The sequence below is a fragment of the Daphnia carinata genome, chromosome 10 (assembly GCF_022539665.2).
Source record: "Daphnia carinata strain CSIRO-1 chromosome 10, CSIRO_AGI_Dcar_HiC_V3, whole genome shotgun sequence".
Classification (NCBI taxonomy): Eukaryota; Metazoa; Arthropoda; class Branchiopoda; order Diplostraca; family Daphniidae; genus Daphnia; species Daphnia carinata.
In genome coordinates this window covers 3027752-3053549 of record NC_081340.1, presented here as the reverse complement: position 1 = coordinate 3053549, position 25798 = coordinate 3027752, and the positions used below count along the sequence as shown (strand labels likewise).

At 41.5% G+C, this 25798-nt stretch overlaps 2 protein-coding genes across 3 annotated transcripts in view; one reads left to right on the top strand and one right to left on the bottom strand.

Annotated features, from left to right (window-relative positions):
• Positions 1–25509, top strand: part of LOC130702632 (abnormal cell migration protein 10-like) — a 30409-nt gene extending 4900 nt beyond the window's left edge. Inside the window, exons 2-6 of one of the 2 annotated variants that reach the window (XM_057524298.2) lie at positions 4347–4548; positions 20558–20699; positions 21036–21152; positions 21278–21445; positions 21567–25509. In XM_057524298.2, the coding sequence (XP_057380281.1) occupies positions 4381–4548; positions 20558–20699; positions 21036–21152; positions 21278–21445; positions 21567–24262 (3291 nt within the window). In that variant the 5' untranslated portion in view covers positions 4347–4380 and the 3' untranslated portion in view covers positions 24263–25509. Of the gene's footprint in view, positions 1–4346; positions 4549–17837; positions 17997–20557; positions 20700–21035; positions 21153–21277; positions 21446–21566 lie in introns of those variants that run through there. The other variant, XM_059497115.1, reaches the window with a different exon arrangement.
• The window catches only part of LOC130702829 (proteoglycan 4-like), a 92718-nt gene that overhangs the window by 16716 nt on the left and 50204 nt on the right, over positions 1–25798 (bottom strand). The gene's annotated exons all lie outside the window — the stretch shown is intronic.

The window sequence follows — 25798 nt, the reverse complement described above, 5'->3', positions numbered from 1 at the left end:
TTTTTACGAGTTTCTTGCATAGACTTGTGTTTTATGGACATCGTTATACCTTGCTACTCGTCCTTTTTTTTTCTGTTCTTAATAATACGCGAATCTTCCCTCTTTTGGTTCGGACACGATTTTGATGGTCCAAACTTGCCCCGGAGAAACTACGAAAAAGCACTCAAAGAAAATCGTTTTAATTCTTGTGGGCTTGCATCATCATTCCAGACAATGTTGTGATAGTTACCACCATTTTTTTTTTTTTTTCTCTCTCTTTTTGAGAAGCGCATTTGATGTCTTGTACAAAATGATTGACGACATTTCGGCCTCTCCCCATCGCTTCAGAAAAATAGGGAACTTTCACTATATACAAAACGTCTCAACAGAGTAGAATGCAAAACTGGTGGGGTCCATACCAAAAACAAACCCCGGGGAATCTTGATACGGAGCAGCGCAAAAGAACTTCTTTTTAACACCGGAAATCGGGCAAGATTAGACTAGAAATTGACAAAAAAGGTCAACATAGAGAGAGAGAGAAGGGTCTCTTTGTTGAGTCTCTTGAGCCATGGAATTTTCTGTAGAACTTTTCTTTTTTTTTGAAAGTCTATCAAAGGAGAAATACTTTAGCGATGGTTTCACCGTATTTGTCATAAAAGTTGACTATTTTTTTTTGTTTTTCCTGTTAAACGGGGCCGACACTATTTTCGAATTTTTTTTTTTTCTTTCTTTCTTTTTTAACGAGCCAAAGAGGGAGGAGATGCTTCCGGCGACGCCATCTAAAAACATCTCCCATGTGAGTCTGTTTCGCTTCGGAACAAGCGCCAGAGTAAAAGTAATGAGCTAAACGAATGGCCCAGAGAAAGGGAGGTGAAATTCAAATGGAGCGCCCGCAGCGGAGCTTGTTCGTTTTCTTCTCTGCCCACTTTTCCTTCTACAAAAAAAAAAAAAAAAATGTTTTAAAAGGAGTAGAGCAGTGTGTGATCGTCAGGTGAATAGAAAGTCTACGGAGACACAACTCCCAGACACTCCGTATTTTTTTTAATGCTTTCATTCGAAGCTGTTACGACGCTCGAGTTATCTCTTTGGACAACCTCTTTTTTTTTTTTTTTTGTTGGGGCCATCTTGTTTCTTTCTTTCACATACGAGGCGGTATGTGTGTGTAAGAATAATGTGGTACCCTATAGCCGGCGTGTCTCTCTCTTTTTTTTTTTTTTTTTCTTTCATATAATGAAATAATAAATCTTAAAACTGACTTTACAAAAAAAAAAAAAAAAAAAAAAAAAAAAAAGAAAGGAAAGAGAAAAAAAAAATGTTATGCTGCCGCCGATGGATTAGTCGCTAGATTAAAGCCGAAACTACCGAGCCATTTGAGAACGTTTTTCGGTTTATAGATTTGCCAGAGTTCTTTTGCGCTGCCGTAAGATGATATAACTCTCGCGCGGTGCATCCGGGAAGGATAGAAATGAAACGTTTGCAAGCGCAAAAAAAAACAACAACAACAAAAATTTATGACAGACTGAAAATGATAGTTTTTTTTTTTTCTACAAAAAAAAAAATGCTACTTATTTATTATGTTTTTGAGCCATTCATTTTTGTACCGAAATTGAAGTGACCCTTTTTCGAGTTAGAAGGGGAAAAAAATGCACGCGATATTTCACACGACCCTCGCTATAGAAAAATGGTGACCGACTTGGATACCGTGGGAAACAAAAAAGGAACGAGCTAGTCTATCCGTCACTTGTACGGTTCTCTCTTGTCACCTACTTCGTTTGCCTATCCCGACCGATATGGCACGAGCGTCGTCCGTGTTTTGTTTGTGTGTAAATGAGGTTACTTATCATCCCTGGTTTCGAAAACTGATTGGCGTTTTGTTGCATATCGACCATCGTGAATTTTGCTTTTTAAAAAAGAAAACGTGGCGTCTGATTCTTGAGGCTATTGGAAGAATATGATTGGCCAACAGGCAGTTGAATGAACCCATTTTTCTTTCCTTCCACCCCGAAGGTCTTCCTCAGGTGAATCTTTTTTTTTTTGGATCAATCCCAATTTAATATGGCGTAGATATATGTATACCGTTAACCAACAATGACGGATTTTTATGTTATTATTTCGTAATTTTTTTGCGGTTGTAATTCAGTATGAAAATTATAAGCGAAAACAGCTGTTTCCAGCGGCATGGGGTATCGATCCGGTTTCATCTACCAGAACGAGTTTTATCTTTTTTTTAGGTCTTTAGAGAGAGAGAGAGAGAGAGAGAGAGAGAGAGAGAGCCTTCTTTTATCTGGTCTCGACATTACACACACACACACACACACCAATTTAATGGGGTGCCACTCTCCTCTTCTCAAGGTTGGCCGGACGCATATTTTGTCAATATAAGGACTTGTGAGGTCAAACGAAAAAAAAAATACAAAAGGGCACCACAAACTTCCCAAACAATATTTTTTCTTTTCTAAACGGAGCCATCCTGCAATCAACGGCGTGTCGAGATATATTTTCTAAAAAAAAAAAAAAAAAATGTTTTTTGATTATTTTCGCATTTGATTGGGCGTTGTTGTGTTTTGGCTCGTATTGTGATTTTCTCCCGATCGGATGAAAATGAGGACGACCAAAAAGACGGAACGGAAATGACCAAACAATGTAGTCCGAAAAAACAATTCAAAACGGCAAAAGGAAAAAAAAACTTTCTCTTGGACTGGCCAAAGCGCGTAATTGAATCGCCGGGCTTGGCGATTGTTAGTGCTTTCTAAATGAATACATCGCCACCCGCCGCGCTATCCAACTCTCCGCGTATTATCATATTTTTTTTTTCCTCTATTCTCCCATGGTCCGTTTTTTTTTCTTCTTCTTCTAACGATCGAGCTCGATTGTCTAATGCAAAAAAAAAAAAAAAAAAAAAAAAGAGAGAGAAGGTATTATTAGAACAAGACATGTGGCGTCGTAATGATAACAATCGTTTTTCCGTGGAACATGAAAAGAGCGTAGGAAACAAATAGCTTTTAAGTAAACAACCAGATGGAAATGATTGTTAAGCTTTTTTCCTTTTATCTTGACGACGTCTTCAAATCGTCTTGAATTTCCGGAATGTTTTCTTATCAACAAAAGAAGCTGTTCGACATCGAAATAACGATTTGCAAAAACCTGTTTTGCTTAATTCTTTTTTTTTTTGTATAGACTTTTGATGCGTCACGTGTTTTTATTATTTAGAACGTTTACAAAAGAGATGAAAGAGTCTGGGCAAAAAGATCGAACGGAAGCCACGTCATCTGCGTGACGTCAGTTTCGTTCGCAGCGTCTGTTTCCTCCCCTACGCTTATTGCCCACCAACGCAATAAAGTCGAATTAGCCAACACCCCGTTGGCAGGCCAATTTTTAATCCGCCTCCTCCCACAAATTTTTTGTTTCATTTTTTTGTGTGTGTGTGTGTGTGTGTGTGTGGACCTTCTCTCCGCATTGAATTGAATAAGTGAATTGAGACACGTGTGTGCGGCATCGGTCGGAAATAATGGACCTTGCGTGATCTGCTCTTGCGTATCACCCCCCCCCCCCCCTGGTATAAACTTATTTATTGTTGCGATCGTTTTTTATGTTGTTTTTTTTTTCTGGTGTTATCTAACGCACTTATTGCCCGGCTAATAGCATTTGACTGAAGGGCGTAGAGACTGGCTTTTTTTTTTTTTTTTATTAGTATCGTTTTTTGTGTTACTAAATGCAATCAGGCAAGGTACGTTTCCGGTGTTCCAGTCTGCCAACTTGTCCCTTTCTGCACTTGTCTTTAATGATGTCTTGAGGCAATGTCGATATGACCAGAGGTTCAATGATCTTCACATCTTAGAATAAAGAACTCTTGTTACATTCTGGGAAGACCTTCGAGTCAAGAAAATGCTCAACAATCAGAAATAAAAGGTTCAATTAATCGTTAAAGAATCTGAAAGAGAGAGAAAGAGAGCTAGAGAGAAAAGAGTACGTCACATGGTGAGATTGCCTTTCACGCTTGGCGGTTGTCATTCGCTGAGTAGCTACACGCAGAGGATGTTTGGTGTAATTAGTTGTAACAAAGGAACAAGGCAAAAAAAAAAGAAAAAGAAAAAGGGAATAGAAGGGGAGAGGATCTCACTGGTATCATCTGTCACTTTGGTTATGTCGGTAACGATTTCCATATCGTGTTCGGGCTCTGTTTACGGATGCATTTCCACCCCGCTAGGGCACTAGACCGTGTCGACCATATGTTTTTGAGTTGAACGATTTTGCCTTTTTTTTTTTTTTTTTTAAATTACATCAATTCCCCATCCTCTCTCTTCTAAAAAGGCCAAAATGATAATCGTATAATTAATTTCAATTCAATATTTTTTTTTTTGTTCCAGGTGTAATCGAACAAAGTCACCTCTACCGAGAACCATGTCGGATTTCTACGAAGAACATTGCTACCTGTCCAACAGCGAAGCGGAACCGGATTCGGAAACCGAAGATGCCGTCGTTAAACCGGCGGCCAAAGCGGAACTGGCGTGGGAGGATCCCCAAGCGCTGCTCAACACTTGGCTAGGAGAATTGGATAATTTGAATATGGTAAGTCAAGATTTTTGCTACCTGTTTTTTTTTTCGTTTTTGAATTTCGTGGCCTTTTTTGGGCAATAGTTGTGACTCGATTCCGTCACCGGCCCCCTCGTGAATAATGAATTTTAAATTAGAAGAAGAAGAAAAAAAAAAAATAAGAAAAGAAATTGGGCTTACCTTGGCGCAATTGCCAAACGGCCATTAAAGCATTCCAGTTGGGTTTAACGTGTTGCGCAAGCCGGTGGTGATCTGTTCGGTTGAGAATGTTTGCACACCGGCGCCAATTTTCTCGCAACATTTAACATCACCCATTCTCGTAGACTCGTTTTTTTTTTTGTTTTTTTTTTTAACTTTGATTTTCAAAGTTTGTCCTTGTCTACCGGTATTATTTTTCTTTTGGAGAGTGCGTGGAGGAGGGGAAGAGGAAGGTCTGACATGTTTTACGACCATAGCCCAAGACTTTGTGTGTGCATGTTGGTGGTCCCTTTATTATATCATCTTATCGCTCGATCTCGTACTGTTGAATTGCTTATTGATATGACGCATTTTTTTTCTCCCCCCCCCCCATCTCTTATATGCTAAATGTATATCCATCCTCCGCACACACATTTTTTTTTTTCCTTCCCTCTTTGCTCCGGATGGGAAGCAACTCGTACGCGCGCACCAATAAATCTTCTTACCTACACACACACACACGCTGGTGCAATGAAGAACCAAGATGAGTCGGGATGGGAGGGGGGGCGGAAAAAAGACCATTTTCTCCATCAGGTCTCATGGCGTGAGAAAGATGCCATATACCCCCTCTTCGCTTTTTTTTTTCTCGGGTTATTCTATTTCTTTTTCACTCGCCTCAGCTTGAGAAGTTATTTGAACCAGTAAGGGGCATCCACACACACAAGAAGAAAGAGGAAAAATTCAAGCCATCTTTATAACTTTAAGTGCCAGGTCGTGTCGTCTTACGACGGTAGTGTATGTTTCCCTTCTACTATAGGGCGACAATCATTTGCTCCCCCCCCCCCTTCATCCCCACCCAAGCGCATCTTGAGAATTTAATATTTTTCCTTACTGAATTGCTTAAATTTGAAGTTACTTCTTCTTGTCTTTGTTGTTGTTGTTTTTTTTTTTTATTTTGTTGAAAACGAGTTTTTCGTTTGCCTTAAACGTGAAACGATTTGTTGGGGCCCATTTGGATATTTTTATTGGAGGACCTCCTGTCGATCGATTTTTTTTTTCTTCAAAAAAAAAAAAACCCGTCCGATCGTAGATTACGTCGAAATGGCTGATTTGGCCTATTGCCCGAAAGGATTTGGCCGTTTTACAGCCTACTTCCAATGATTGTTAGGAGAAGAAGAGCGTCTTTTACAAGTTCTTTGTATATCTCGTGAGCGATTTGGTACCGTTTCTTTTCTCTTCTCTTTTATATTCGGCTAGCTTAGATGATTGCACGCCCATCCGGAGTGGCGCGGGTGGACTTGCGATGGAAGGGTCTCACACGGGCAAGAAAAGATTACCTTTTTATTTATATATATATATTTATTTCAAAATGACCCAGAAGAAAATATAGGGCTGCAAAACAAGAAAAAAAAAAAAAGGGAGAAAACAAAATCTTTTGGTGCCGAGTTGTCGAGGAATTCGAGCGATGCTGATGGAAATTCATCGCTCTCAGTTGAAAGCGCCGTTTTTTTTTTTTTTTTTTTTTTTTTTTTTTGCCCATTTTAAGAAACGTATGATTGCTCGCTCGTACACTTGTCGCGACGGATTTCATCATTTCTTACTGGCGCCCCCCTACCGGAATGCAATTGCCATTTATTTATTTTTTTCCCGAAGGATTTTTCTTGTACGGTGCGTAGGTGTTGAGCCCCGATTCTTTGACGCACAGCGCTCGCTAAAAAAAAAAAGAAAAATGTGTTCGTCCTCTTTTTTCTTTTTTTTTTTTTTCAAAGGATTGATGGACGAAAACCTCCGCCCAAGAAGTACCGGATCTCTTACGTTGAATCATCCGTCGTCTCGTTTGTCGGTTGTATTCTTTTTTTTTTCTCATTGCCGGCCCTCCCCTTTTTACGCTGGTTCCTATAGTTGCCAAGTTCTATGTTGTCCGTTAAAACAAGAAGAAAAAAAAAAAAAAAAATGGGAATTCGGTGTCAATGATTAGTGTTGTTTCGGACGCCCAGTTTTTTTTTTTTTTTTTTTTTTTTTTTTTTAAGGATTTATTTATTTTCGAGTTGTTGTGTCAGTGAAAGAGCTTCCGGAGCTATTCGTTATATATCGTGATGCACCGTAACCTCGATTTTTCGGATGGATGTACGCGTACATGTGTGGTTTCCGCTTCTTTTTTTTTTTTTTTTTTTCCTTCTTTTTTTTTTTTTTTTTGGCTTCACAATTGGGAGAAAAAAAAAGAAGAAGAAGAAAAGCATTTGTTATCTTGCCAGTATTTTTTTTTTTTTTTTTTTTAAACATTCATTCCACATTTTGGAAGGTGTTTGCCATCCAATCATTGTGAGTGGATAGCAGCGACATGTAGGCATTGTTTCCCCTCGCTAACAGAACACACGGGAGGGCCGCCGCAGGTCCCGATCCAAACATGGCCAACAATGCATTCCCCTCTCTTCTTTTTTTGTTTTGTATGTTTATTTATTTACCTTTTTTTTTTTTTTTTTTAAACAAAACAAGAAAAAAAAAATGTCCACGTTACCTTGACGGTCGACCTGGTACCAAAATGACAAAGCAGGTACGAAAAAGAAAAGAAAAGTACGTGCTGCTTTTACTAATGTCCTTTCACTCAGACAATGGTGTGTGCCATGCCTGTGGAATTGAAAGTTCGTTGTCGACCTTTCTCTTATAATACATCGGACGGAGGGAGAAGTGGGATGGCGGAGGGGACAGGGTTTTGAATGCGTTGGATGATCCAACACTCCTCTTGAAATCGATTATATCCAAGCGATTGGAACGGGGGATTTTTTTATTTATTTATTTCTGGGGCCAAAAGGAGGAATTTCAAATGAAGGGCTGGGTTGCTCAAATGTGTTTTGGTTTCGGGAAAAAAGAAAAACGAAAACAAAAACGAGGGCGGAGTCGTCGAAAACTCCCCATTTTCACTCATTGCTGTCGCCGTGACTGATTGCCGCGGATGAAATTGAGTGACTGATGGAAGTTAGGGAAATATGTTTTGTTTTTTTTAAACATTCAGCCGAGGAGCATCCCCCCCCCCCGTGCCATATTCAAAGTCCGGTTCCGTTATCGCGTGTATTAACAGACACGTACGGCCCGCCGATGAGATCATTGCGGTTATCAAGAACGCAGCCGTCATTTTTTTTTTTATCCCGGCTGTTCAAACACCTCGTGAATCGTTTGCTCTCGTTACGTCCCTTTCTGTTGTCGTGGTAACAAATAGATTGTGGACGGTTGTTTTTTTTTTTACTCCCCTCCTATTGGGAACAAAAAGAAATTTCGAAACTCTGGTTCGTTGTCTGGTTCGCCCTGATAATATAATTTGATACCACCCGATGACGTCGGCAACCTCATTTGAATATTTAGTTTAATTTTTTTTCGTTTCGTTTCAAATTTCAAAAAACTTCACAAATGGTCCAGTGGTGGGCAGATGCGTGGTTTTTCGGGCCGCCGATAGGGGCAGGCTGTGCTGCCCGATTTGATCGTCAGTTTCCCGTCTCACCCACTAGGTGGCACCACCGCTCGCCCCGTTTTGAATAATGGCTATTTTGATCATTTCGATAGGGTATCTTTTACTTTTTAAATAAGAAGACGGATGAAACACAAAAGAAAGAAAAACAAACAAAAGTTGGTTGTCTTCATCAGTTGAGTAGAAGTGACACATGACAAGAAGATGAAAAACCTAGATAGAAATTTTTGTTTTTTTTCTTGAATACATAATCGACCTTGTTATAAAATCACGGGGAAAATGTGTATATATATATATATATATATATATATATATATATATATATATATAAAATAAAAATTCGAGAGAGAAGGCCAACTAGGTCTTGGGGGGTTGTAAAAAGTCCCGCATTTTTTTGGCTTTTTGTTTGATAGGGACCTGTCGGGGTCTGAAGAAGAGTCCCATCAAGAATGAAGAGGGAAATGATGAAGATAGAGATCCATTTTTGAACTTCTACCTCTCATAATGGAGCTTGTCTTCAATCTTACCTCTCATTCTTTTTTTCTCTGTTCTCTTTTGTTTGTTTATTTGAATTTTTCTCGTTTCGTTCGTTAGTCGTCGTTTTCTCTCCCAGTTATTAGTTATGTTCGCTTTTGTCTAAACGAAACTACATCACGGGTGTCCAGTGGTTCGGCTTTTATTACCTCCTTTTCTTGTGTATGTTCCACTTGGGCCGAATCGTCCAAAAGAAACAACCCCTTCACGTTTTTTCTTTTCTTTTAGCATTTTGAATAAGGCGTTGGCTCAGCGATATAAGGAAATATTTCTCTACTGTTTTAATTTTTTGGGAAAAAAAAAAAAAAAAAAACGTTCATTTCTTTCTATCGATGGTCGTTTTTTTTTTTTCTGGGAGTTTCTGCATTCGGCTACCGCCCTCTTATAACCTTTCGATGCCTTTCGTCAAGTCCCGCCGCAACGCTTTTTTTGAATTGAAGGGCGGGAGCTTGAAATCGTAAATATTCTTCATCGGTGGAGGGAGGGGTAGGTTGTGTTTTTTTAATTTTTCGAAAGTTTTTCAAGCGATCAGGTGAAAACGTCCGTATTACAACAACAACAACAAAAAAAACGATTCAAAGAAAATTCATTTCCGTTCTAGAATAACGTCGAAATGATCGACATTTCCTAAAAGGCAAAAGAAAAACGCGGTATCCATTACGCGGCTGCTATAAAGAAAATATTGAAATAGGGTGCTGGCCAATTGCGCTGTAAAAAAAATACATATATATTTTTTTTTTCTTTTCGTTTGTCCCTTTTTTTTTTTTTTTTTACGCAACGCCATTTCCTGGCCGAGTTCGTGTTTAACCGCGGCGTGTTTTCCTTTTATTATTATTATTTTTTTTTTTTTTCTTCATTGCGACTCAAATGGCTGTACGTAAAAATACTCTTCAATGGATGATGGACTTTTGGGGGAAAAAAACCCCTCTCAACAACAAAAAATATCATCACTCTTTTTATTCATTTATTTTGAATAATCACTTAGCTGAGTTTAGACTGTGACAGACACGTTACGAATGCCCCGTGCTTTTCGTCACTGCGCGACGATGTCTCCGTTGAAAGTTTTCCCCTCTGTTAACCCCCCCCCAAAAGAAAAAGAGATGAGGGAGGGGACGAAAGAAAATCATGTGTAGGCGGCAGATGTCAGAGGATTATATAGACCCAAGCCTCGTCACATCTGTCAATCTCTTCTTGGCTCTTTGCGAGTCCGGCTCAGTGACTTTCCTCTTTCAGATGTTGATCGATTTCAAGAGAAAGTCAAAGAAAAAAAAAAAAAAAAAAAAGGTTTTTAACACCTGCCGTCCTTTTTTTTTTTTTTTTTTTTTTTTTTTTTTGCTCGTTTGTTATGAAAACTCCAGTTGAAAGAAAAAAAAAAAGACGCGACGTGAAAAGAACAAAGATGCCACACTTTGATTGAAGAGAGCATCCATTTCTTTTATTTTTTGTTTAAAAAAGAAGAAGAAGATGCTCTCTTAGTATAATACGTGGCTTGCGTGACCCCCTCCCGGTGGCTATCGTAAACTAGAGTCGTGACCGATGGTTCCCTACTGTGGCACCATCGAATGTGTCGATTTCGTTTCGAAAATGTTGGGAAGAAAGAGGGGGGGGGGGGCCATGAATTATTGAACGTCGCCAGGAGCAGTCACGAACACCCCAACACCAGGCAATTTGTAGACGACGTTCATCAATGCAGACGGTTTCATTTCCGATGGGAAGGGGGGAGAAGGTTTGAAAAGAAGTTGCCTTTTGCGTTCATCACAAATTCAGATGAAAACAAACCGAGGCTTTTTAAATATTCCGACAAGTCCGATGCTAATACGGCGCCAACGTTTTTTTCGGAGCTCGCCACCATCAGACATACGCACACTTGACTGGCCTCTCTTTTTTTTTTTTTTTTATTATTATTCTTATTGTATACTTTATTTATATATATTTGTGGTGAGATGGCGTGTTATTCCTGTTGTCGATCACAAAACGAAAGTTATTCGATATTTTCATATGGTAAACACGTGCTTCCTCCTCCTCTTCAAGATATCTAAACCAACACCTGTCCCTGTTCTCATTTATTTATTTATTCTCTCTCCCCCCCCCCCCATCTCTTTGGTGAAAACCCCTCCATCTTATCTATATTTGTGGCAGGGGGGGGGGGCAGTACGTCTTGTTTTCCATTTTTACCAGTTGACCATCTGCTGTAGGCCTACTTGCGACTACCTGTTTTTTTTTTTTGTTTTTTTTTTTAAGTTCATCGTTGATTGACCGAGAAAGGGGAGGGGGGGGGGGTAGAAGAAAAATAAAAATTGCTTTTAACACACGTACAAGCCAATTGGCGCTTTAAAACACCCGGAACCTATTGATTTAAGACAAGAAAAAAAAAAAAAAAAGCAACAGCTGGTACGTACACTAGCGTACTGTTGAAAGAATGTCGCCTTGTTGTTGTTGGGTAAAAAAAAAAAAAAAAAAAAAATGAAGACGGACGTTTGAAAAAAAAATGTTTAAAGCGCGCGTTCGAGCGTGGCCACTTGATAGTGAACATCGTCGGGGCGCACTTCTGCGTTCAACGATGACGTCAAAGTGCCTGTCCCCCAGGTAGCATAATTGTGTTACTGACGGCTACTACTACTACTACTATCGATGGCTTCGTCATGCTTAACCTCTTATCTTTTTTATTTTTTAATTCCCTTTTCTTAGACAACGTGACAAGAAAAACTATTCAAGTTTTTGTGGGTCGTTAAGTCTGACACCAACGATCCGTCACGTTATTTTCTCTTTGTTGTTGTTTAGAAAGAGAGAAAACGGGGTAGAGTCACAACGGGTTTTCCCGTTTCCTTGTTGTTGATTGAAGTCATCTAGCGAGTGGAACTTGATCGATGCATTTGGAAATGATGGCCAGCATCCAGCTGTGTTGCACGACGGACGGGACGAGGGATGTTTCTCCCTTTTTTGTTTTCTTTTTTTTTTTTTTTTTTTTTTTTACTAGACAGCCATTTGACCCCAGCTACTTCTTCTTCTTTCTTCATCGTTTTTCATGTTCACCTTTTTTTCTTTTTTCTTTTTTTTTTCTTGTCTAAAAGAGAAAATAAATGGCTGATTAAACAGATTAGTTGGTAACTGATCCTGTTGGATGAACTTTGAGGGCGTAAGAATACGAACGTTAGCTTTGAAGTGGAACATAAGCCAATCGCACGGTTCGATGGGGGTCTGGGCCCGTAACACACACACACACACACACAAGACAAAGAACGGGCGTACGTCGAAAGAAATTTAAAGAACCAAACGGAGGGATAACGCGCTCCACGGAAGTGTTTCCCTTAGCTCTCGCTCCGTGTGTGTCTCGCAGATGTACACGGGGCGCGTGCTATATTTAAACGACCTCCTCCCCCACCCTCCCCCCTCATTTTTTTTTTTTTGGTTTTCTCTTCTCTCCGTTACACTACACCCGGTCGCCATATTGCGTCGTGAATTGTTTTGTTTTGTTTTTTTTTTTTTTGCATGGCCTGTTCTTGTTTGTAAGAGGGGGGAGAGAATGGCGATTGGCAAATAGAGAATTATTAGACATTACGCGAGGATGGATATACGAAAATTCTTTTCACGTTAGGATTGGAGGGGGGTGGGGTGGAAGGGGGTGAGAGGGAGGCGTTCCGGCCACTTTAAGAGAGTTATGTGTTCTCAGCTGGAGTCAATTGTAAAGATTGGTTTTCTTGAAAGTAGACAAATTGAGGTGGAGGAATGATACAGCAATTTCCCGTGTGTACCTATATCTTATTATTATTTTAGTGTCATCCACCTATGGCGTGAGTTGTCTTTCCCACCTGCACAATTTGAATAGCTTTTTTTTTTTTTTTTTTCTTTTTTCTTACTACCCCGATGGCACAATCACTCTTGTCTTCTTTTGCCCCTATGGAACGTAGCAGGGTCATGTGACATTGGGACAAAGCGCGTTCCATCATTGCGTTGTAACATCTTTAGAATGCTTGGGTTGTTGTTGGTTTGTTTTCCCGGATTGAACAAAAAAAAAAAAAAAATGAGGTCGTCAAAACATTTTATTTTATTTTATTTTTTATTATTTTGGTTTGAAAAAAAAAAAAAAAAAGAAATAAAGAAATGTCGGACATTATGGAGACCGCGGTCATCAAATGACACTTCCGTTCCATTTCTCTGAATCGTTTCAATGGTCTCGTGGTCCATTGTTGGTTTTTGAAAAAGAGTTATGACGGGCTGATTGTTTGCCGGACTTCTCATCTGTTTACCTCGTTAATGAAATCATCTGCGTGTGCTGGCGCGTGGATGTAGAACTCATTAGAGTTAGAGGACTCGAGGATGGCGGAAGCCAATTCAGTTGACTCTCTCGCTTATTTCCTGGACTTTTTGTCCAGCCACAATGAACGAACACTGGCACTCCTTCATCTTTCCCTTTTTCTTTATTCTTCTTATATTTTTGCCTTCCTCCTTGGAAGACGCAAGGGTGTGAGTTTGTGTTAGGAGGGGGGAAGATGAGATGTATGTGCCTGTATGTGTGTGTAGGCACAGAAGCGGAAGTTGACTCTCCTTTCCTTCCGTTTGGCGGACGTGGGTTGGGCCAGACATGAAAAGAAGGAAGCAACTACTTTTTCGAGCACCCTAAACAGATGCCACAGACACTTGGGAGCCTTTTTTTCTTTTTCGAGTTGGGGAAGTTCGAATTAAAACGGAACATTTCTGTTCGAGAAAAGGGGGGAGAGGGGAAAAAAAAAAAAAAAAAGAGCAGTCGAGACTTGACGAATCCAATTTCCAAAGGTTTTGACGTCAGCCCCCAACGTTTTTTTCTTTCAGACTTACTAACACGATCAACGAAAATCTGCGACAAACTGCGTGAACTTGTAAGAACATTTTACACCGACGTCTTAACAGTTTGTCGTCGAAGCGCGCGCAGGTATATACAACGTGCGAAGCAGATGAACTCGTGAAAACCAATTGACTGCCTTCCGGCTCAAAGCCGCTAGTATAGCCCGGAGGAGGTTTCAAATGTCGATGCCACGATTAGCGCAACCAATGTCTGGCTTTTATTTTATTTTATTTTTTTTTTTTGTTAAAGGAAGAAACAAAATGTCACACCGAGGGACTAATTGTTCATACCAAGGACTCTCGTTAAATTTAGTTTCTCGTTGTGTGGCTTTTTTTTTTTTTTTTTTTTTTTAATTTTTGTTGCTCGTCTCCAACAACCGAATGTGAAATAGCAGCAGCGAACGAAGTTTTTTTTTTTTTTCTTCTTCTTCTCCTCCTTTTTAATTGAACGCAACAACCCCTCGAGCGTCGTGTGCGTGTGCTATCTCAGACAGGACGAAAAGCTCACGAAGACGCGCACACGCGACCGTCACCATCCAATAGATGGACTTAAAAGATAAAGCGGCAAGCGGAATTGGCCTTTTGGAAGAAGAAAAAAAAAAAAAAGAATCGGAACAAAGTTGCGTCGTTTGTTATCCCACTCTCTCTCTTTGTCCCCCCCCCCCCCTCTCTACGTCTATAACTTCGGGCAAGTCGCTCCTGTCGTCGCTACGCGTCCGATATATAGGTTCTCGATTTTTTTTTTCTCTCTTTTCTCTTGTTGTTGTGTTTATTTGAATGTCTTTTATTGTTTTCCTTTCTTTAAAAAAAAATAAAAAAATATGAGGCGGAGATATACTAAGGATAGTAGGCACAAGAATCAGATAAAAAAAAAAAAAAAAAGGCCAGCCATGCAGTTGGCCAGCATTGAAAAAGAGCCAAAGGGATTCTCCGGGCACGGCGATGATCGTCTCACGATGGTGGGGGCCATGTGGCATTGGTGGCTAAACATACCTTGGTCGCTGTATTATTATTGTGTGTGTGTGTGTGTGTGTGTCTGCCTTTGAAAAAAAAAAAGAAAAAAGGTAAAGACTGGAATGTGTCTCTGTCGTCGATGGTTGTTGGGTGTTTTCCTGTTATGCCAAACCCCTTCGTGAGGCTGCATAATCATCACTGGAAAAAAAAAGTCTTTATTTCATTCCAAGTGGAAGTCGCTTGCCAGTAGGATTTATATATCCAGATACACTCAACTTCTCTTTCGTTCCTTTCGCTCGCTCTTTATGTCCGTGTATGTATATATAAATATATCTCGGTGTGGTGGTAGCAGCACACCGGACGCGCGGTAGCCAGGTAAAAAAAAAAAAAAAAAAAAAAAGAGCGTCCGTGCCACTGCATACAACTCACCGACTTAAAAACAAAATCAAAATCCGGAGAATGAAACGAAAAGAGACAGAATTGACTATACGAAAGACGTTAGTTTAATAGCCGGCTTCTCTTGTCCGATGATTGTTGCATTCCTTCTAACCGTATATAATAAACCTGTCCCATACATATATATTTTTTTTTTTTTTCTCCTCCCTCCCTTTCAAAACTTCATCCATCAAACAAAACACAAAAATCACATAAAATTCCAGCGCCTTTGCGACGCCGGAAATTTCCTTTCTCCCCCTTACCCCGAACTTGTTATACGTTTCGGTTAGCCGCTTAAAGCGAGGCTCCTATTTGACGTATATAGGTGTACGTGTGTGTGTGTGTGTGTGTCGTCTGATGGACAACTCAATTGAAACCGGTACTAGTTAAAAGAATATAGTGGTAGATAAGCAAGTCGACTGTCTCCTCCCTTAAAGTCTTGACACGGCCCAAAAACAGACTGATTAACAGGGCCTCCACACACACACACACACACACACACACATACATACATACATAGGGGACAATTCGGTGCGTGTAGAGAGAGGAACCCTGAGGAGCAACGAACTTGGTCTGCTCCCTCGGTCTCGTATCTTATTTGAAGTTGGAACGTTGCCTAATTGGATTTTCTCTGGCGGCATTTTTGGTTTCACGACGCATGACCAGCTTTTGACCCCCCGTTCGTATTAAAAACGAATGTCACTTTTAATTTTATTATTTTTTACCCTTTGACAACCGTCTGAAAGAACAAGACGAGTTGTAATGAAACTCATGCAGCGTCGAAATGGGGAGTATAAACGCCCTTTGTTTTTTGTTTTTTTTATTGAGTTCAAGAAAATCCCCTGTCTTTTTAGTGTGTCGTTGGCGTGTGATTGTTCTCCCCCCCCCCTCTCTTTGCATCTATTCAGCTTTTTACGTAGACAGACACAACAGAGCTGGAAAAATATGTCGAGAGTGAGAGCTAAAGGAACATGCCCATGTGTTTCCCATTAACACTCTGACGTTACTGCAGCCGTTAGAAGTTTTGGGTACAGGGGCAACCCGATGGTGGTATACGCCCGGCGATATTTTCTGGGGCGGAGAGGGCGTGAGTGTTAAATGTTTCATTCCCCATTTTATTTTCTTATTTATTTATTTTTGTATTTTTCTTTCACCCTCCTGCTGTACATCAACTATTTCGTTTTTTTTTCTTTCTTTTTCAATCTCCCTGCTTTAAAAAAAAAAACTGACAAAGTTGGGATAACCTGGAAAATTTCATGACACCACGCAAACCACAGTTTTTGAGATAATTCGTAAAAATAAGTTGTGTATCTTTAGACATGCAACGGGGGTAAAAAAAAAAACCCGAATTTGGGGGGCTGTCCTTCTTTCTTTTCGCCCAAGAGTTCAAGTGTTCCAGGTTTTTTTTTTTCCCCGTTTTTCAAGTTGTTTGCAGCGGCACAATAGAGCCGTTGGTGGGGGGTGTAAAGGCCGAGTCGCTTGGTGCAAGTTAAATCCATACGAGAGAACAAGAAGAAAAAAAAAAAAAGCCGAAGCAGAGGGTACAGAGAGGGTCAGAAGGAAGCCTTGTGTTTAGTATTTCACGTTTTTTTCGACATGGAGAAAGAGAAGGAGTGTGTGGGGGCTTATAGGACACAGTAAAGCGTGTGTGTTGAAGAGTCAGCGTTGCCAGTTGCTTCTCAGACGCCCACTGGAACGGATGGAACCAGTTTCGGTCCCGCATTTGATTACAACAGACCGCCCAGTTGTTTTGTTTCATTTTTTTTTTTTTTCCTGTGCTGTTGTGGCAAACGTGTGCGTCACGATCTTACGCAACGTGTGTGATTCACCTTCCGCTCTCTGCAAGTTCTTTTTTTCACACTTCCCCAATTGTTTTGCTGTTGCTGTTGTTTTTCTTCTCCGGTTGTTGTTGCGGGGGGAAAATAACAGTGCCATGTGAATCGGACTATTTGTAGAGAGTGATATCGAGTTGGCAATCTTCCGACAAGTCTTTCCGGTCTAAGGAACACGAACGAAACAAGCAAAAGAAGTATTTAAAGCACACACGCCAACACACAGTGGGCTGTTCCGAGTTATACACACACATCTCTTTTCTCTCTCTCTCTCTCTCTCTCTCTCTCGCACACACACCCTCTTTGGTTTATTTTTGAGTATTGAAAGACCACCATCTTGTTTCCTTTTTCTTCTCCTTTCGTGCGTGCAGCCGTTCATTCCGGAGAATGTTAGCGACGTGCGCCGTTGATTGAAAAGCCTCTGCATCTGAAGTTGCCACGACATCATCAGACCGAAGAATAAGGAAGAAAGAAAGAAAAATCTATTTGATGGATGAGCGAGTAACCAACGGATACCACCCAGATCCCGTTCGAATGGACTAGCATTGTGGGGTACACTCTCCGTAGCGCAATTGAAACAAAAACCATAAGGAAAAAAAAAATCAAATAACTCGATTCCGAAGTATATTCCAACGAAACGTAATACGCCATACGGTTTGTTTTCGCTTCTGCGTGCGTGTGAAAGAAACGAACACAATCCTTTTTGGAAAGGCTTACAAGACAATGTGTGGACTTTAAAGTTGCGATACGACAAATGGTATGGGACCTTGTGCACACTTAGTCAACCGTTACAATTCGTGTTATCGCATTTCGAAGAGAACTGATTCCGGTCCACTCAAATGGGACTATTCTTGTGCGTGTCGTGATTAATCGGGGAAAAAAAAAAAGAGTTTGCCAATCACGGAGGATACCATTAACAACGTGTTTAAAAAAAAAAAGAAACAGTGCATTCTTTGGGAAGTGAATCATGAATCCATTTTGAAGCCATTTGGATTTCAATCTGCCCAATTTTTTTTGTGTGTTCTTTTTAACGGGTCCTGCCATTTTGACGGAATGAAAACTTGAATACCATTTTTAAGTGGCGATCAAGTTTTTTTTTTTTTTTTTTCAAATCAATTACAATGGTTTTCAAAATGGACGCTGCTATGCAGCAGCCGCAATGGAATATGAGCGTCATAATGGCTGACAACGACGAAGCCGAATCTGATGAAGCCGTCTCGGATGACGAGGGCATTGAGGGTTTCAATGTAAGTCTCGTCCCTTTCTTTCTTTCTTTTTTTTTTTTTTTATTCGTGTTCATCCACTACCTCTTGGTATTTATTCTACCATTTTCGCCATAGTCTATGAGAACTTCTTTTCTTTCTTTGTGTCTATTGTGCGGAGCATTTCTTTTGTGTCATTGTTGTAACATCAAGCAGCAGCCGGCTGCAAGGGTCCCTCTCTACTATATTACTAGTCGCTCGTATTTATTTATTTTTATTTCTATGTACAGCTCGTTGAGGATCTGGCAATATGCTGCCCATCAATGTAACACAGGACGAGTTGTTAGAAATTATTTTTGGCTGGGCAAAAATTTGGGAGTTTTTTTTTTTTTTTTTTTTTTTCTTTTTCTTTTTTCTTTTGCTCCGGACAAAAGAACTAATAGATCAAGTTTCAAGTCGGATGTCATCATGCGGTTTCCTCTTTTAGAATAGCCGTCATTAGCCAATCGTAGAATGCAACAGTTGTGTTAGCATCTGTCATCAGACTGTTCCGGTTCACGCATCGAAGATTGAAAAAAAAAAAAGAAGGATAAACACACATCCCTCGCATCCGCATTTGTTATAACTATTTATCCTTCTATTACAAATTCCATCCGTTTTATGTGTCCATGCTACTCGAAAAAAAAAAAAAAAATAAGGTTTCCTAAACTTCTCCATGACCCTTTCACAGCCCTGAGCCTGACGGATTACAGCCGAACTTTGCAATAAAAACCTGAAGTTCTTCTCAGTTTATTTTGTTTGTAAAAAAAAAAAAAAGAAAAAAAATAGAATCCGAAGGTTGGTGGAAGCCGATAAGGCTAGGACGCAGGCAGGTCAAGTACGTCGACGACCTTTGAAAGAAAAAAAAAAAGAAAATCACATACGTCCGGGGTGTAAACTGAGTTCTCGTATGTTTAGAGTTTGGACAGAATCAAAAAGAACGGCCTTGCCTTCCACCGCGAATCGCCTGCCCTCGTTGTTGATTCTAAACGTTTCTTTATGCCTCGCACCATAGAGCAGCTGAAAAAGGGAAATGCGAGAAAGGGCATTGATGAAGCCTAATAGAGAAAAGAAATGAAGTGAGATATACTGTTAGTAATTCACGCCTCAAATAGGGGTCAGTCTGAATAGCCTCCTCTTTTTTTTTTTTTTCTTCCTTTCTCGCACGAGACCCATAATTGAATTCATGAAAGGAACTGAAGTTTGAACCCACCGGATGTGACGGAATGGATACGTGCAGCGATTCCGTCAGCGTCCGTTTTTTTTTTTTTTTTTGTGTGTGTGTGTGTGTGTGTCTGTGGCTAATTTATTCGCAAACATATTTTAAAAGCGTCGCTTTCCTCTAGCGATGAAAGTCTTCTCTTTTTCCGACTCTTTTTTAATGTTTTCTTTGGAAAGTGTATGTTTCGACATTAGGCCATGCGAAGTTTGTTTCAAATATGTATGTGTGTGTGTGTGTGTTCGTGTGTGCGTGTTTGTTTTCTTGAAAACGAAGGCCAACTATGGCCCGTCGTTGTCTCGCCCACGTTTGGGTGGGTTATCATGGCGTCTGGCCGGCCTGGCTCTCGAGTGTAATTGATAGGATCACGTCAAAGCTCTTCCTTGGCCTCGAATTGCCGAATTCGTCTCCCGTTCGTGGATCACACACAGCTCCGGCCTGTTTTTGTTTCAAAACCGGCAACGCCGACGTGATGGTCGGGTATTTTTTATTATTATTTTTTTCTTTTAAAGAAAAAATAACGAAACAAAACAAGATAAACTTTTGTCCCCTATGCTTCTTTATTATTTTTCTCTTCTTACTGCTGCCACAGCACCTTAAGTTTTTGCTGAAACTACGAGAAGTTTGGAGCGCGTAGTGCTATCTCAAAACTTGGCCACTTTCCCTCTTGATAACTTGCACCCCCCCCACCCCACCCCCGTTTAATCAGCAAAGGAAAAATGGAATCTTAAAAGACCAGCAACTTTCTTTTTATCCTATCCTTATTTATTCATTTATCTCCATTTTTTGTTTTGTTTCAAATCTTAAAATGCGAACCACGCGCGAAACGTTGCGAATTACTTGGCTCTTGGTCCGGGTCCCATAGCAACAGCCGTTTCGCACAATCTGCGAGAAAGTGATCCCGATTTGTCCCCCGTGACTGTGACTTCGTGCGCGTAGGATCAAATCTGTACAGCGCTTCATAACGCCTTTAATTGCTATACTGCCCTCCCGCATCATTTCTGACTTCCTTCGAGTGTCGCGATTGCTGTATTTCAAGTCTCTTGTGTCGTTAGTTTGGCCCCCCACGAAAGAAAATTCGTCGTTCATTTTGCTCTGTTGTGCTTTTTCACGACACGAGAAGACTATCGAATAGTTCGCTTTCTATCCGGGGAAAAAGTTAGTTTATTCTTTATGCTTCCTGGGAATATGGTTGGGACTTTTAAATTAAATGTTCGTAGTAGTGGCCCATTCGGAATGGTTTCTAACCGGACGATCGCATTCGGCCCAAGTTGAACAATAGCGCTTTTTAGAGACATTCACTTGTATACTTTACTACATTGTCGGTATTGTCCTCTTGTGATTACAGGGCTTGGAAAACGGAAGTAGCGTGACGGCGTCGGGACTAACATCGGGACCTCGCCCACTCTCGGTTCCGGATGTCGATAAGCTACAACTGCTGCACGAACCGCGAATCGACAGTTATCGTTTCTCCATGGCGAATCTCGAAGGTAAAATTCTTTTTTATATTTATAAATACATTTCACAACATAAAATCTCAATGGGTTTTTGTTTGTTTTCGTGGGATTCAACACATGTTTGAAAAACTAAGCGTTTAGTTCTTAAAAAAAAACATTGCCGCTGCTGTTTCTTTTTACATCTATCCGGTTACGACCATTGGCGAAATCCAAACCTTTTGTCTTGACCTCTCTTTGTTTTCCAACCATTTTTGTTTTTCTCCATTCTCATCCTCGCGCAGTCTGGACTCAAAGCGTCTCATTTTCAATGGCGTATTCTCATGATGTCCATCTTATTCATTTTCATTTTTCGTGCGTATGTTAATGCAGAATCGCAAGATGTAGAACTCGATGCTATTTTGAAGGAACTCTGCGCTCTCGGATCTCAGTTTGATCAAGAGCTTAAAGATGACGATGGTCCGCGTTCCACCAGCATCAGATCATCAGGTATGCAAGTCACACACGTTCCCCCCCCCCCCCTTTTTTTTTTCTCGTTAACTTTTTTCAAATTCTTTTTTTTTTTTTTTTTTTTTTTTTTTTTTTTTTTTTTTTTTTACTCACATATTCTGTAGTACCAGCGGATACTTTAAAGAAGATCACGAACAGTAACAACGATCAAAACGAACAATTGACGAAAACGACCCACACACGATCGAACTCCGGAGGATGCCAAGCAAATATTAAAATGAGAATCGATTTAACCCCAGATACGACAGACTCTACCAGTAGAACTGACTCAGGTGAGTCAATACATTTTCGTTTTTTACAACGTCACGTCCAGTTCTTAAAAAAAACTAATGCGCCAAATATTTGCATTCCCCCCCTCCCCCCCCCCTTCCCTTTTCGCCCCGCAATGCGCAGGAATGAGAACAGAGAGCCCGGATAATGATTCAGCTTTTTCGGACAATATATCTATGCTCTCGAGTGAAAGCTCAGCTTCATCGGGAGCTAGCGCAGCCAGAACGGACGCCTCTACCAAAAGTTCAACGTCGAACGCTTCGTCTACGGGTTCATCGACGATCGTGGCGGCCGATGAAGCGGCTCGTCTCAAAGCTGAAAAGATTCGTTTAGCATTAGAGAAGATGCGAGAGGCCAATGTCAAGAAACTTTACATCAAAGCCTTCACTACCGACGGTAGCACCAAATCCCTACTCGTCGACGAGAAAATGACTGTGGGTCACGTAACGCGGATGCTTTCAGACAAGAATCACGTCCGCATGGAGCCCAAGTGGGTCCTGGTCGAACACCTAACCGAATTATACATGGAGCGCGTCTACGAAGACAATGAAATGCTGGTTGATCAGCTGATGCTGTGGACTCGCGATTCGCGCAACACCCTCCTCTTTGTCGAGCGACCGGACAAGTACAGCATTTTCTCTCGGCCAGAAGATTATCTGCTGTCCTTCAACTCTTCGTCGGAAAAGGACCGCCATCTCGACGATGACGGCCGATCGGCATTGATTGAAGAATTCTTTTCGGGTACGGGTGGCAATGGCGTCGGGGTCCCTGAGATTGAAGGTCCACTTTATCTCAAAGCGGAAGGCAAAAAAGCCTGGAAGCGATTTTACTTTGTACTACGCGCCTCGGGCATTTACTACTCTCCCAAGGGCAAGTCGTCGTCGAAATCGTCTAAGGACTTGGTCTGCTTGGCCACTTTCGACGTCAATCAAGTTTACACAGGTGTCTCGTGGCGCAAGAAGTTCAAGGCGCCCACCGATTTCGGTTTCGCCATCAAACATCCGAAACTGCAGTCGAGATCATCAAAGTTCATCAAGTATTTGTGCGCGGAAGACGAGCGGACTTTGGCCCGATGGATTATGGGCATCCGGATCGCCAAGCATGGCCGGGCATTAATGGACAATTACCGCGCATTGGTCGAAGAGTTGGCACAGGAAGATTTGGACCAGCTCGCCAACGCGCGCAGTTTCTCTTTGGCTTCCGTTAGCCTCGGTGGCGCCACCACTACGACAGCGGCCGCATGCGAGTCCGTGGCCGACGAAAATGAAACGCCGGTCAACACGCTCGAACGTGGAATAGTTGGATTCAACACGTCGAGGTCGCTCTCTCGGCAAGACAGTCTCAAGAGCCGGGCATCCAACTCGTCATCCAGCGGATGTTTATCCGAACGCTCCAGCAACGGCACTGCTACGCCGACCTTCGAAAACGCCTTTGATTCGGACTTTCCCATGGGCACCATTAAGCGGAAGCCGTCGATGACACCCAAACTTCCTCTGACGTCGACGACGCGGTTGCTGGTCAAAGAACTTGAGGACACTGTGGACGGCCCCTCCGCCATGGAGGCGCGCAACACCCTCAGGCAGAGCTGCCGAAAATCGCTTAACGAGGAGGTGAATACGATCCGGCGCAAAAGCAACGCTGCGTCCAACATTCAAAGTGCTCCGGTCAGTTGCGTTGTCGATTCATCGCGATCCATCGTGGACGAGATGAACGATTCGCAAGACGTCGACTCGCTACCGCTACCGCCGCCACCCACGTTCAGCTCTCCAGACGATGGCATTAGCTGCGATGCAGATTTGCTGCCTCCTCCTCCGCCGGAAGCTTTCAATCAAACGGATTGCGGTTCGTTCCCGCTTCCTCCGGCCGAATTACTTGCTTCCAACGCGTCATTTCTTCCCTACCAACAGTCCATGTCGCCACGTATATTAAGATGCAAGCCACCTAGTCCTACCCCTCCGCCACCGAGCGTGCCTGGAACTTTGAAACCGTGTTTGAAATCGAGCTCGTTGGCCCCGAACGTACCACCGAAACCTCTGATTCCCCTCAATTCGAAACGGGAGAGTGTCAACTGTCAAGCGATCTACGCCAACTCTGACAAGTCGGCTATGCCACCTCCTCCGCCACCTCCGCCAACGCAGAGCCCGAGCAAAAAGAACAGAAGGATTACGTTCGACGAACACGTCGACTGCAGTCCGTCGCCGTCGTTGATGAACTCGCCTCCGAAACCGCCCCGACCGCCCATTCTTCCGAAACGGGTTGACCCTTTACGTTCTTCGCTGAAACAGCAGCCGATTCCACAGAAATTGACGGCGCCCGGGTGCACCGTCACTCCGCCGCGCGAGTTCCTTAAGGACCTGCAACGGGTGATGCAGAAAAAATGGCAGGTAGCCCAGAAATGCAAAGACGACACCGAGGTGACGCCACATTCGGTGCTCGGGTTCAGAGACCAACCACCGCCCATTGCGCCCGTCCCAGCCGCCTATAAAGAAAACAGCGTTCGAGCGTGGGTGGCCGAGCACTATGGGTCCGGCTCTGATGTCATTTCCTCTGACAACTCGATGGGATTTTACGAGAACGTCTTCGTGCCTTCGTCAACAACGGTGGCCACCTCCGCCGCACCTGGCGACGAGTATCGCAACACGGTCGAACTGCGGGAATACACGCATCCATACTTGCCCGTTCATGCGAGTCACACGCATTCAGCGCGAATGAGCTCGGCGTCGACTGGAACGAATATTTCGACGACCAGTAGCAAACGCCTACCCCCTCCTCCGCCTAAGCGAAGCGAAACGACCCACTTATCAACTCGAATTCATTGATTATCAAGCGTTCCAATAAGAAACTAAAGAGAAATTAGCAAATACCGACCTTGTCTTTTATGTATATAGAATGAGACGTCCTCTAGAATTGTAAGGATTTAATTTTTTCTTTTTCTTGTGTTTTTTTGTTTTGTTTTTTTCTTCAAGAGAAGGAGTGCCTTGTTTTTTTTTTTAATCCTTATTATTATTTTAGCAAAAATTTAGCAGAAGTTTTCCAGAAAATGTTTTGGGAGTTATCTGGTCAGCGCTGTGTAAGCTACTCTTGTTGCAGCTCTTATCTTAGTTCGAATGAGAAAATGCAGCACCTGTTGGCGAATTGGTATCAAAAAATCTTCCTTTTTTTTTTTTTTTTTTTTTTTTTTTAATACCAACATCTTATATACCTAATGGTAATTATAAAAATCGCTAAATATGATTTAGCGTCACCCAGGATATCGTGCCGGTAACCTACTTAGCGAGAGAAGAGTTTTGCTACTACCTACCAGCATATTTTTGTTTTTAAACTATATTTTGAGAGAAGTAAGATGCATCGCCAAGTGCCAAATTATTATATTCAGCGCTTTTTGTTGACACTCCAATTTCATCCGACGATGTTTTCTTCGTCTTTTGCAGTTTCTTGATCCCTCCCTCCCCTGTTTTTCTTGGTTGTGTGATTTCCGTTTTTCCTTTACCACCCTCTCCGTACTGATCCTTAATCGCATTTGATCTGGTAAACCGTGGCGCTGCAGGTCACTATTTTATTTTACCCCGCATTATCTTTGTTGTTTCATAAAACTTTAGTGGTTTTATCACACGCTTCGATCGTCTAATACGATTTCGAAGCATCTGATTTAATGCGAAAACCTGCTTATTCATCCACTTACTTAGTGCTGTCCTACATTGTTGCACTGTAAATCAGGTGTGTGTGTGTGTGTGTGTGTGTGTGTGTGTGTGTGTGTGTGTGTGTGTGTGTGTGTGTGTGTGTGTGTTTGCGTTCACCCGTCAAGCGTGTGATGTTGGTTTTTCGTACCGGGGAAAAGAAAAATTTAATTGGGATCAATGAATCGATTAACATAGGTTTCGAAATTTGTGTTATGTATCATACATAATATATAACGTGTATTACCGTCTTTCCGTTTTATACAGTGTTTTTTTTCTTTCTTTTTTTTCAAAGTCGACCTCATGCGCTGCTGGTATATAATGCTATTTCAGATGTGTTAATAAAAAATCAAATACAGTTTCGCAGTCCAGCGGAAAGATTCCACGAACTTTATCGTTTTGTTTTCTTTTCCTTTATTTTATTTTCGTGTACAAAAATTAAATGCCGCTGCGTCCTTGTTATTGCTTCACATTTCTATTGTACAATAGGAGCAGATAGTGTACCACGAAGATTATTCCAGATAAGTTTCGAAAGAGATGGGCCACTCTTTTCGTCGTATTCCATTTATTAGATTTTAGAAAGACAATAATTCTAGGAAATGAAGGATGTATCTTCAGCTGGAACATTGTGTTCGATGGCAAGTGACAGAATTATTTCGTACAAAGAAAACAAAAAAA